Below are 13,528 nucleotides of genomic sequence, written 5' to 3'. Positions count from 1 at the left end.
ACTACTGGGCTGTGATTCTAAACATGCTAATCCAGGAAGGAGCCCATGCTTGTGTTGAACACAGGAAAATGACACACTGCTCTGCATTAGCTTTGCACCTGTCACCTCTACAGCATGAAATTTTATTACCTGTCACACTATGTAGTTTCCTACTTGTACAGAAGACTCGCACTGTCCCATTTCACAAGTTCTTTTTTCACCTCTGTTTTGGCTCAGACATTCCTTTGTGTTTTTGGAAGATGTGCATTAGATGAGATGACTTGTCAATATGACAACTTATTTGAAGATTTCCCTAATGATTATCAAGAGTTGTTGTGACAGATACTAAACATTTCTGCTTGAAAAGGAGAATATTCTTGACAAGGCACAAGGAAGGAGAGGACATCCACATCTGAATCACCTTCAAACCATTACTCTGTGTCCCTGCACTCATTAGGCTATGATCAAAATTTATAACACCATCGTTTTTTGAGTAGAACTGGAAGTGAAGTCACTTTAGCAAAACCTAATAATGTGACATTTAATGTACAGTCTTTTCTCTAACAAGCATTTTCTTGCAGTCATTTGTTAAATGATACTACTAATTTTGTCCACAGTATATTTGCTTTTACCCAAGCTGGCATTAAGCTGGAGCAGGGAGAGGCTAGGATTCTGTGCCTGGATTCTGCCCACAACTCATACCCTAACTCATATAATGATATATATCAGGCTGGTATTGTAAGAGAAATTTAGGAGTTGGAGCAGTTTCTCCACTCTCCTCCCTCCACTCCAGATGTTCCACCTATATTATAATAGTAGTAATTACATGCAAGCCTCACAAATACAAAAGGTTTAAATCCTTTTTTGGGACGACAAACTTAAAATTGAAGCTGACTAAATCCTTCAGTAAGATTTCAGTATCCATTCTAAATATGAAGAGACTCTATCAAAGCTTTAGTTTTAGGGATATCACAGAGCAATGCTGGTAAAACAGCAAGGGTGACTTTTAATAGGTTTATCTGTCATTTAGAAGCTCTATGTCCAACCATATGTCAAAAAGGAGAGGTAAACAAATAAGAGACTAAACACTTCCCATGTAGAGAAGCTCTCATAAACTGCTGATTTAATAACTATTCAGATAAATCTTTCAAGCAAGTGACGAAATAATATGAATTTCCTGAATTTTTCTCCTAAAGAGAGAGATTCTTTCTCTCTCCACTGTGAAATGACAGACTCATAAATGAAAATGCTGTTGGAAGCAACTAAATATTACACATGCCTCTGAGAAAAATGATAAGAGAATTAGAAAATAGGGAAAAGAATGCGGAGAAGGGGAAAATGCCCTCATGTAAACAAAGGTGAAAGCAGAGGAGATTGAATTCATTACATACATGATCAAAATTCCTTAGCAAGCTTAATAAGAAAGTGTTTCATAGAAGAAAAGCTGTCAAAATGGAAGACAACTTTGTAAAACAGAGGCCCATGCTGCAGCAGATTTTGCTAGGGCTAAACTTTACACTTTAAACAATGGGATACAAAGAACAACACAAATGAAATAATCAGACACAAAAATATCCTGACAATTAGACTTCTACAGATCAGATCAGAAATGCGACTTATTTTTATCATTGGTTTCCAAAAAAACAAATAAATTCATAAACTATAAGCAAAACAAATTAAAGCTCTTTTAACTTGGTCTAGTTATTAAGAGACAACATTGAAAAGTACATTGGAATACCAACTTTAACTGGCCAGTTGTTTTTTTAAGTTTTTAGCAAGCGTGTCTGAGATTCAGACAAGAAATGTAAGACAAAACAGTAACAACAATATCAGAAGGATTCTTCCTTTCCTTAGTTTTGCACTAGTTTCTTGTGTTTGCAGTGGCTCTGGAAATGGATTTATCTTCCATTTCTACTCAGAGATGTGTGCTTTTCAAACAGCTTGGCTTTTACGTGCTAAGAACACAAATTGAGAAAATTTTGGCTTCTGGCCAGACCTAACTTCAGCTGTATCACATTCCCAGGTCTGTTCCTTTCTCCTATTGCTTTCTTCTAGGATTTCAAGTGTAAACTTTATCCATCAGTTTTGGAATGGCTGTTTTTTATTTTGAATATTGAGTGATATATACAATTTATGAGAATAGAAATGACAGTGACAATCTCAGAAATCATTAAAATGCTCCCAAAAGAAATATAATATTGGTTTCAAATTAAAGTACAGCTTTAGGCTAAGTCAGACTTGAGTGGTCAGTTCAAAATGTAACTTCATGTATGATTAATATGCAAAGGCATTTTACAAATGCTTCTAACTACTCTTCAGAAACCCAAACATTCAGTGTGCTTCCTCATCTTTTCACATTCTCTGTGTTTACATGTATCACAATCCTGGGCTTTAAAGCAGCTGGACAAGCTATTTTTTTACCTAAACACCTCTGAGTGATTTGTATGCTGAAATTATGTATGGGAATAACCTCTAAGTTTGTTTTTGCACATACTACTCTAAAAAATTTTTATGCTTGAATATTAGATCTGCAAATATAATTGAAGAGGATTTTCATGGTTAGAAACTGTGACCCATTACAGCAATTGTAATGCTCAACTGTGCTCCCTATTAGCTGCTGTCTCACACTCCATTAGTGCTTATGGTGCACAGGAAGTGACACTCCCAGGAAAATGAAGCAAAATTTACCCCATGAAAATTGTAGTAGAAAAAGGAAATATGAAAACAATCACCCAAATCTAAAGAATGGGAAGGAAGAAATATACACCATGATACATCAAAAAAAAAAAAAAAAAGTACATGTTTTAAATTTTTCCTTCTGAAAAATATGTTTGCCACTTTTTTTTTAGTATTTTTACTACACCAGTAGATATTGCAGGCATATAAAATCTTCCTGTTTTTCAATGTCTGGATACATATTATACACATAAAATACACATATATATGAGCACACACAAACACACATAATCTATGGTTTAACCTCAGTAAACCATAAAACAGACACTGAAGGTTTGTTTCTCTATTCTACAAACATTAAAGTGTCAAAATTGTACCCTTTGAAACATCTTTCTGGTAAGTCTCCTGCATTTGTTCAAATGCCACAGTACTCCATCAAATCAGTCATGTTAGTCCAAAAATATGTACTGAAATATTTGTATGGGCAACACTCTGTTAACTTTATTATGTAATGAAATAACACCATGCTTCTTATCAAACTGATTTACACAATCAGATTTTCTTTTTGAGTGAAACAGTACTGCTGGTGCATTTTGCTGTAAAGATATGGATTGGGCATATGAGTGTGGAAGAATAGCAGAAGACTTGCTAAGTCTAAATCCTGATATCTAGTGCAGAAGATTCTTAGCTAAGTCAACAGTACTGAATTATTCTTTCAAAACTTACTGCAAAGTACATTCTGTGATTGGAGGCTCATTATTTCTATTCTATGAGCTAAAGTAACTACCTCTGCAGAAGCTGCTTTGTTAGCATGAAACAGAAAAAAGCAGAAAACCAAACATTTAAAAAGAACCGTTACTACCTTTGCCAAGGTAATGCTATCTCAAGACTCAGAGATCATTTTAATAGCTAAGATTCAAAAGAATCCACCTCTCACATAACTGAAAGCAAAGCTGCAGGCACTTCCTTAGACTGATATATTTGTTTGCTGCCTGGTGTTCAGCTAGCATCTGACAAGTAAAAAAAGGTCATAAAATACATTTGTAAAAAATATAGAAAAGCAAAAAGTTCTCTTGGGCCTTAAATCTCACTCACTACAAGAAAGACATTTCAAAGAAGAGCAGTGAAGCTGTTGAAGGATCTGGGGAACAGGTCTGATGAGGAATATCTGAGGGAGCTCGAATTGCTCAGCCTGGAGAAAAAGAGGTGCAGGGGAGACCTTATCACTCTCCACAACCACCTGAAAGGAGGGTATAGACAGGTGGGGATCGGTCCCTTCTCTCACATAACTTATGATAGGATGAGAGGAAATGGCCTGAAGTCGCAGCATGGGAGATTTAGACTGGATATCATGAAAAAATTCTTCTCTGAAAGGGCCATCAAGCATTGGAACAGGCTGTCCAGGGAAGTGATGCAGTTTCCATCCCTGGAGGTATTTAAAAGACCTGTAGGTGTGGCACCTGGGGATATGGTTTTAATTACCCACTGGGATGACCTGAATAACCCCCTGACAAACCAAGTCTGTCAGTTGGTTTGATACCCCAACTGAAAAGCAAGAAAGACTATTCAAAGCCTCTAGGTCTCAATACATTGAGGAAATACATTATGCTGAGAAACTCAAGCCATGGATAGCAGTCACTGCCCAGTCTTGGGAAGGACAGAAAGCTGAACACTTAATCATTTATCCCAGAGCTCTCAAGAGATGTCACTTCACTACCATTGGGAAACAAGGAGCAATCACTGTCAGATGAACAGAAAGGCTGATCTGTAGGGTGCTACTCTGTGGCAATCAAAGTAAAGACCAATAAAGTAAAAAAAAAAAAATTCTTCCACATATTTCTGGAAATTATGAGCAATATGCAGCAGGGGGGGCCTTCCTCAAAAGACAGTTACTCAGAATATGACAAAATTTTATACTCTAAATCAATTTTGGCATGGAAAATAAACTCTGAGAGAAACTTTCCTTCTCCCTTTATTTGACCAGAAGAAAGTGCAGCTGCTGTAGAACTGTCTCCCCTTATGTGTTTTAAGTATAGTGCTTGGAAGGATACTGCAGCAATAAATTCAATTTGCAACAGGAAACAGATTATCTGTTTCAACAAACAGAATGCAAAACAAATTGAACACCATGAAATAATTTTTTTTCAAAAGACTTGTCCTAATATTAGAATATTTATTTCTTGCTATAATGAAAAGGGTGAAATACTTTCTCCAAGATGTGCCTTGTCACAATACTGTGACATTTGTAATGAGTGACATTTTCTCTGGTATTTCTTTTTCCCATGGATGCCATAAAGTGCATCACATGAATATGAAGTGACATCTTTACTAACATGTGGTACTTACTTATCACCCACAATTCCCAAGTTGATTGTTGGATAGCCGTGTTCTTGGATTGTAGCTAGGAGAGTTGAACGGTTACTGTCCCGAATCTTGCCTGGCAAGAGGTCATCCTCAGGATTCAGCAGCTGTAAAACCAGAAACACTCTCAGTCAGTCTCCTTGGAACACTGTGCTTTACACAAGTGAGAATTTTTTCTTCAGGTTGGAGAGGACGTTTCCAGACACATATCATGAAACATATGCATAAAGTGATTTAGTGAATTTAAATTAATAAAATATGTAATGTGCTTGTTTAGTCTAATCCACCATGTTGTTTTGTTTGTTTCTACTGGTTCATGTCTGCAAAACATTCTTACTCCTTGAGTACATGGCTTCTAATCTCAGACATTAGCAATCAAACCAAAAACTTTTAAGTATTCACGTTGTTCCTCTTTAAATGGTTTTAAGGGAACCTCATTGATTTTGTTAACCAGATTAAAAGACATTCATTAACATTTTGAAGTTAATTGTCTGCTCACCAAAAAAGATGTCTTTTAAATACAACAGTCTGTATTAGATTAATGGACAGTAGCCTTATGCTTAGTTCTTACATCAATTACTGTTTTGGATTAAAAACTTTCTCTTAAGATAGTATATCATGGCAATTACCTCACATGTGTTATGTATTTTGGAAGCTAAAGTTCAAAACATACATATATAAATGTATGTTTTATATATATTAGAAATTCTAATGCAGGACACAAAAGTACAATACAATATTGACAGGAGGTAAATAATAATAGTACTAATAAGAATGTATCTGTCAAAATCACAGCATTAGGTAGTAAGGTAAGAATAATGAAAAGTGGAGCATGGGTAAATTTTATGTTTTGGCTTGCAGCTCTGTTTCTGTGAAGATTGTCACAGGATGTTAAAGAATGTTTTAACATTTCACAAAAGAGAATGTCTACACCAGTAAAGGACCCTTTAATGATGTGCAAGAATCTTCAATCTTATGGAAGTTACTAATCAGAAAATCACCACCTGTAATCCTTGTAGCTCTATGGATTTATTCCTCAGTTAGTGGTTTGGTTCCTGCATGCCACACTCTGTTTATGTTGTGAAATCTGGCAACAATCTGTACCCCAGATGACAAAATTCAACCCACGAAAATTTTTCAAAATTGAACATATTCAAGCTGTATGAGAATACAGCTACCGAGTTAATATTTGTGTCTGGATTTCAAAAATTTTGTCTTAAAGGACAGTCAAAAATTCATGCTGTCTTAACCCACATATCTCAACCCACATGTTCTTTAGGTTTTGCTCTTCCTATTCTTTCTCTGTCCTGCTGCTGGAAGAAGTGAGAGGGCAGAGCTGCTGGTCTGGGTCAACACACAACATATGTAAAGTTAGTAAATTAAGTTAATCTTAAACCTGATTTTTCCAATGTAGTTAAAGCAATTATAAAGCTGATCTGCTGTTCTACCAACAGGATAGTGTCTGGATTTCAACACAGGCTACTATAAGAAAGAGTATTGAGGCACAATACTGCAACAAGGCATTTGGTAGAACTATTCAGTTTTCCAAGACAGCTTGTCTGCTATTTGTGTTATAGACATAGAGGGTGTTGCTTAAAAGAAATTACTCTTCAGCCATGACTGGCAACATGAATTACAACTACCAACTACCCCACAGGTTCTCCCTTGCTGGCAGGAGGAAAACAGCCGGCACATGGTTGGATACATTACCAAAATTTTGGCAAAGAGAGTGTGAGACCTGTGAGAAAGCCCCTAAGGGAGAAAACACAAGCAGATTATTATGGGTTGATGCCTCACAAAAATAGCTCATGTCAGCATGAGTTGCCATCAAAAGTGAATCTGCTTGGGAGTAGGGTGGAAGTCACTATCCAAAACATTGCCTCAAAAAAGATACAGTATTTCAGACTATAATTCTAAACAAACTTTTCTTACCTCATTCCCTGTTGACATTACTGCAACCACTGGAAACTTGTTAACTTCTACTTCAGTTACTCCAACAGTTGCTAAGAGACCAATCTCAGATGGACCCATGTGGGTTCCTTTAGCCAGCACACATTCACCTCTTTTAATGTCATGTCCTATGGGTCTGAAAATAAGGACAGAAAAATAACATGAAAGAAAAAGAGGATGAGATTCAAAGTACCTTTCCTTCATTGGTCCTGCTCCAGGTCTGGAGTGTCACGGATGCTCCTTACTCTGACTGTCAAAATGTCAGTACCATTCACGATTAAAAAATTTGAAATTCATCAGCCCTTCTATTCCTAACAGAGATATTTTAATAAATACAGACCTGATATCTTGGCCTGGTCGAGCCTGCACCAGGATTCGAACTTCTAGTTCTTCAGTGCCCTACAAACACAAGGACATCACGTATGGTCAGCTGAACTAGTCAAAGATTAATTCATTTCTCAGAAGTCTACACAGCACTCAGACATTGAGACATTACACTGAGACATTATGGCTTAAGCATCATATTGTTCTCCTGATTTGTTTGTCAAGGTTGTAACACAATGTGTGCTAAAACGAACAGCATTTTAAGAAATGCTATTTATGATGAGCTCACTAGGGGAGGACCACCACTGAATACTTAGCTTTAGCTTCCTATATTTTTAATGATACCTGTGTTTATATAGCTTTCCTGTGTTACACCGTTGATCTGGTATACTGAGTGGATTCTTTCTACTTCTTCTCAGCCAACTTGATCTGGTCAAACCATTTCAGAGATAACACTTCTAACAGACCATTAGTCTGGCAGAGAGTAGGCCATTACATTAGCAGAAAGGTGGAAAGAAACTATGTGCCGCAGCTGTTTCAGGATTCTCATGTAGATTCCTGTAGTGGATACTCCTACTTGAGAGCCTTGTATGAATCAGAAAGGGGCTCATTCATCTTGTTTATTTACTGTGAACAAGAGACAGTGGCCTGAGGGGTCTGATGCATTTCCTTGTTCAGAATGTCAATAGTTTGGTGATTCATTCAATGCCAATAAATGGCACACGACCTCTATAATTAATATTTAATTTTAAGCCCTGCAAATGGATTGATGATATATACACTCAGTTTTGAGATAGTGCCAGCCTGTCAGTAGCACTAAATCTAAACTTAGACTGGAAAAAATTCTGGTTTTACATTATGATGTAGTGCTTATATTTGTAATGTGGTAGTCCTCTCAAGATGAGGTGGCCACAAAAAACTTGCTCAGTAAGGCTAATGGAATGATTAAAAAGCAGTGAAGGCAATGGTGTTATTTGCAGGAAGATATAATCTATACATATACATCTGTAATCTAAAACAGGATTGATAATTTCAATAATTTCCCTGCTAGGAAGAAGGACAGCCTAGACAGCTTGCTGAGCTCATTAGTTGTAAACATCTATGCATTTAGTAAGATTAATAAGGCATGAGAAAGGATCCTGAGAGTGAGTTTCAGTTTTTGCAGTCTTTATCAGTTTTGAACACTAGAATTCATCTGCTTACACCCCAGCTGCAATCACAATGCTGACACTGAGCTGTGGTGAAGTGGAACAGCTTGTCAGAACAGCAGCAGCAGAGCAAAGGCTGATCTGAGCACAGAACCATACACATAGTTCATTCCAAAGCTGAACTGGGAAGTTGTGTCAATAAGAGACACATCTTCTTGCCTTGAATTCTCTCAGATGACAGCAAACATGATGATAGTGCTTTGAAATCACAGCTGGGATTCAGGAGCAAACACAGCAACACAAAGGAAGTCTAAGATGGACCCTTTGGAATAAAGTTGTCTACAGAGAGCTCCACTGCTTCATAAAAAGCACATTTCACTATGTTGAGACAACAGCGCATACAGAATTAGTACTACAGTATTCATATTTTTTCTGTGTGTTTTTTTTTTTTTTCCTGTGTTCTCTTTCTGTGTTCGTATTTGCAGCATCTGTAAGGTAGTCCGCTAGTATGACTTCAAGTTAGGCTGGAAAATCTATTCAAAAACAGATTTATGTCTACATTCTGGAGGAATATGCACCTTGTCCATTTCTTGGTTTTCAGAGGTCTTAAATTCAGTAATGTTCGCATTTTAAAGGAGCACAAATGTCTTTTAAAAATCTTAGTTGTAGTTTAAAAAAATATTTACTTCCCCTGTTTCATAACAAAACCTCTTTTTCTAAACAGACTCATTGGAAGGTATTTGTATAAGAAATATTCTCCAAAATCCACCAAATTCACCTTGGCTGAAACAAGACCAACACTGATAATACAGAACTGCCTTCATAGCACAGTTTAAAGGAACCCAAGTCATCCCATGGATTTTGTGGCACTTAAAACAGTTCACTTTCCCACAGAAAATCATATTCAGCTTTAATTACATCAGCAGCAATTCACTGTATTATTCTGAGATCAATATGTAATAAAAAAAAAACTTTTCCCCTTCTTATCTGGTGAGATTTCCACTAGCCTGTGTTTTAAAACGTCAATACAGTAGGCATTTGAATTGGATTGTAGGCATGGGTTTCTAAGAGACACTTGCCTTTCACTCAAATCATGCTCCCAAGCATTTTAGAGTCAGCATTCAACAATTCTGATGAAAAATCAGTCAGAACAGGAAACTCTGTGGCACTGTTACCACAGCCTGAAAATGTGAGAATTGCCACTAGGAACTGATGCAAAAATCCTCAAACTTCTGAGATTACTGAAGAGCTTTTCTGTGTGACTGTCTTTCATATTTACAGGATTGGATCATGTGCCATTTACTGCTGCACACAAAAGAAAAATGAGTTTTTTAACTTGTGACTCACATCATCTGATTCCCTGATGAGCTCTGTATCTTCCACCTGCACCACTGCATCAGCACCACATGGAATTGGAGCACCAGTTGTAACTCGCATTACCTGACCAGGCATCACAGTCTGAGTTGGCTGAAAAATAAAAAACAAGAAGTTAATCTCTTTTTGGAAAAATAATAAAATTTCAAGCCACTGGAACTTGATGTAAGTAATCTATCTGAAAGACCAGAATTCTTATTTGCAGCATGACACTTGATATACTGAAAGTGATATCAACAGGTACAATAAACTCCAATTCACACCTGGCTTTACTTATATGGCCACATATTAGGTGGCTTCAGTTTTTTCTCCTTATATTTCTATCACATGAACAACTTTCAGAAGAAGGAATATACAAATACTTAGAAAAATATTTGGCATAGAAAAATAACTGGCTTAAAATTTTAACTGTTAGATGGAAACATCCATGAACAAAAATCTAGCAGTTCTCAACACATAAATATTTTTGCAGAGCACTCTACCTCCCAGGGCGGAAATTGCTTTGGTTGGATTTTTGTTCTGTTTTGTTTTACCAGCACACTACTTATGAAAAACCAACATATAATAGTAATGTAACCAACTGCTTAATTTTTAGGCAGATTTCCTAAGACAGCTCAATACTAGTTCACAGAGAATATCTATCTTTGTGAAGGTAAATTTAGAATAGCCTAAAATAGATAATATTCTACAATTCTATAAAGTCACAGGACATTAAAAAGTTTCAGCAGAAGCAGTACAAAGAACGGAAAAATATCAGAACAACATGATAAACCAAATGATACAGTTTTAATAACACTTCTCCCCAGGCAGACTATTTTAATAAATATTTATCAAAATCCAGGGTAAAACTGTAATTTGACCATAACTATTTAAGAAGAAATAACTAAAAAAAAAAAATCCCAAAAATGAAACTAAAAGAAGCTGATATGATGACTGAGATTTCATTGCTGGCTCCTCCCAGCACTGCAGTAAGCTTGGCTTATCTAGGTTTCAGTGTTATAAGTGAACATGTGCTACACAGAGATCTATGCAGCTGTGGTCAGAGTAACACATTCTGTACGTGTCACACGTACAGCTCATGTGCACACTGACTCCAAACTCCATATGCAGCGCTGGAATACATCCAGGACTTCTCAAACTATAATTAGCAGACATTTGGCAGCAACCCACAGGCTGCAGGCAGTTCCTCCCAGGACTGTTACCTGCTCCTGCCCAGCAGGAATTTACTCCATGACTTTTGTCAGGGGCTGACAGGCACGACCAAACTCTAGACCAGTGGTCAGCACTTCAGCTGCATAAAGCTGTTTGCCTTGCCCATTCTTCTACTCCTTCAGCCCTGTCATAACCACTGAAAGGTGAGTGTTACTTTGAAATGTGTGTATTTCACACATTTGGGACAGAAGCCATAGGAAAAGGCTGGGATGGTGTTTATCTGGCTTACCACAGGATCACAGCAACCTTTGTATTCCAAGAAACAACTGAGCCTACAACTGAATCTTAACCCTTTCCTACAGGTAATGGAAATCTAATATCCTGGGAGAAGAACATAAATAAAACCCACACCTGCCATATGTCACAGTTAGTATATTTTTAGGGCAAGATTCATGCTATCATATTGTGGGTATCTAAACAAGATGACATTAAAAAAAACACTTTTAAGAAAATGGCATTTTATTCCTCACCCCAGGCTATTCAAGGAGTTGTGGATGGATAGCAGAAACACTGCCACTTATACTAAAGCTGCTTAAAAGGGAAAATAATGCTATTGAGTGTGTAATTTTGATTTTTATGAAAAGAAATGTTACAAAAGGCAAAGCTTACACCTTGGATAATGAATTTTGCATGCCATTGTAGATATAATCTAAAGGTACATTACAAATAGGTAATATTGTCTTGAACTTACTAAGTATTGCTGGCTTAAACAACAAACTTCAGAGGAAAAATGTATTGCATAAAAAAATTCTGCCTATTAAACTGCATCATAAAGAATACAAAATGTCTACTACTGCCACAAACCAGAGCCTACGGTGATAAAATGTGCTGTAACTAATCATGTTTTTGGAGTTTATTGTTAGATGAGTTAATTTTTTGAGATGCAATGATGTGATACATTTAAACAAATTCATGATACAATTGCTTTTAGAACTGGTTATGTTGCTCATAGATTTAATTTCATTTTTGTCTGCTGAGAATTTGATCAGATTAACTTTATGAACAAAAGTCAACCACCAGATTTATTTGTGAATCTCCAGGGCTGTGTTCCTCTATGATAGATTTTTTGGAGATAAAGAAATGATTGCTTCTCGGAAAACATATTAATGTGCAAAAATTTCACAGAAGCTCTTCCAAAGGGCCTTTGAGATCTCACTTCTACCTGCAATGGGGCAATACTGGTTTCTGTCCTTTGCATTCATTACTGATAATCTACTCAATTTTAGTCACTGAATAAAACCCAGAAATAATTTACTAAGCACAACCCCCGTCTCAGGCATTTTCTCCTGCACATGATTACACCTCTCCTGTGTCATTTAGAATGATCCACGCTCCTGTCTGTAAAAAGGCACAAGTTAATGGAATAGTGGAAAATGCCTGCTTTTCATTCTAACATTGTAGCTGGTTAGTTGTAGTGCCTCTTACAAAGACCTTTAGAAAGCATTGTAGGAAAGGCTATGGTCTATGTAAGTCTACAGAAGGAAAACCATTTTTCCTATGGCTGAGTGTGTTACACACAGGCCATCGTGGATGGCTCATGACCAGTAATCTCAAGTGTGCCCTAACCTTCCCAAAGCAAGGTAATGCTGAAAGCTTTCCCTGATATACAGAAAAAGGGTTAACACAAACATGACCATCTGGAGATGGAAATAAGAAAACACACAAATTAAAAATTGATACAGAAATGTCCAACTTGGCTATATGGCCTCCCTGAAATTCTAGTCCCATCTTCTTCCTTGCTACTAGCATTTATGTAACCTTTTTCCCTACAGGAGGAGCCAAATCTAAATCTATTTTGAACTCCCTGCTGTGAATCATTCTGTTAATTGGTCTGAAACATGAAAAGCAGAATGTTGCTGCTGAGAGTGACTGAAGGGTGAAATGAGACTGAGGAGCCTTCCAAGGCTATAAATAATTTCTTGGGAAGGAGATGAACCTGAAGATGTGTTTGCCCCAGAAAAAAACTTTGACCAATTATTCTGAGGTCAACAGCCTTGTTTTTCTAACTTGCCACTGGTATTTTCAGAAATAGTCTCTCTCTGCATGCCTGCTTCCCACCCAATTTTTGCTCCTTGCCAGAGAGCCTTCCTATTCCCCATAATCTGGGAGGACAGACTGTCCCTGAGAGACATTTGTGAGCTCTTGAACTTTGTAGGAGGGAAGCAGCTTCCATTTGCCCTTTTATCTTTTGTACAAACCTGCTGAACTGATGAGGACACTGAAACACTTCAGACCTCTAATGGGAAGTAGTCCCCATTAGAGACAACTTCAACAGTACTGCTTTAAAGCAACAGTGTGCTGGGATATTTAACTAGCAAAATGATAATATTGATGACAGGGGAATAGTGATAGGAGTGAAAATTCAGCAGGTTGCTCTGCTGGCTCTTGCTATTTTATAGTGATCATAAAAAGAGCTGTAAAAATAGTTGTCTTTGTATCTTTTGGATTCTGGACCAATGCTTGAAAATGCAGTCAGGAGGGCTAAAAATATAAGGCAGGCTAAA

General features: G+C 37.0%; 1 protein-coding gene across 4 annotated transcripts in view; it reads right to left on the bottom strand.

Moving 5' to 3' along the window:
- Positions 1-13,528, bottom strand: part of GPHN (gephyrin) — a 271,354-nt gene that overhangs the window by 22,254 nt on the left and 235,572 nt on the right. For all 4 annotated transcript variants that reach the window (XM_041459853.1, XM_041459854.1, XM_041459855.1 and 1 more), the window contains 4 exons: positions 9,786-9,905; positions 7,307-7,365; positions 6,949-7,102; positions 5,002-5,123 (listed from right to left, as the gene is read on the bottom strand). In XM_041459853.1, coding sequence (XP_041315787.1) covers positions 5,002-5,123; positions 6,949-7,102; positions 7,307-7,365; positions 9,786-9,905 — 455 coding nt within the window. The remainder of the gene's footprint in view (positions 1-5,001; positions 5,124-6,948; positions 7,103-7,306; positions 7,366-9,785; positions 9,906-13,528) is intronic.

The sequence above is a fragment of the Pyrgilauda ruficollis genome, unplaced genomic scaffold (assembly GCF_017590135.1).
Source record: "Pyrgilauda ruficollis isolate IOZ18807 unplaced genomic scaffold, ASM1759013v1 scaffold14, whole genome shotgun sequence".
Classification (NCBI taxonomy): Eukaryota; Metazoa; Chordata; class Aves; order Passeriformes; family Passeridae; genus Pyrgilauda; species Pyrgilauda ruficollis.
The sequence above is the reverse complement of the archived record's forward strand: the minus strand, read 5'-3'. Positions and strand labels throughout refer to the sequence as shown.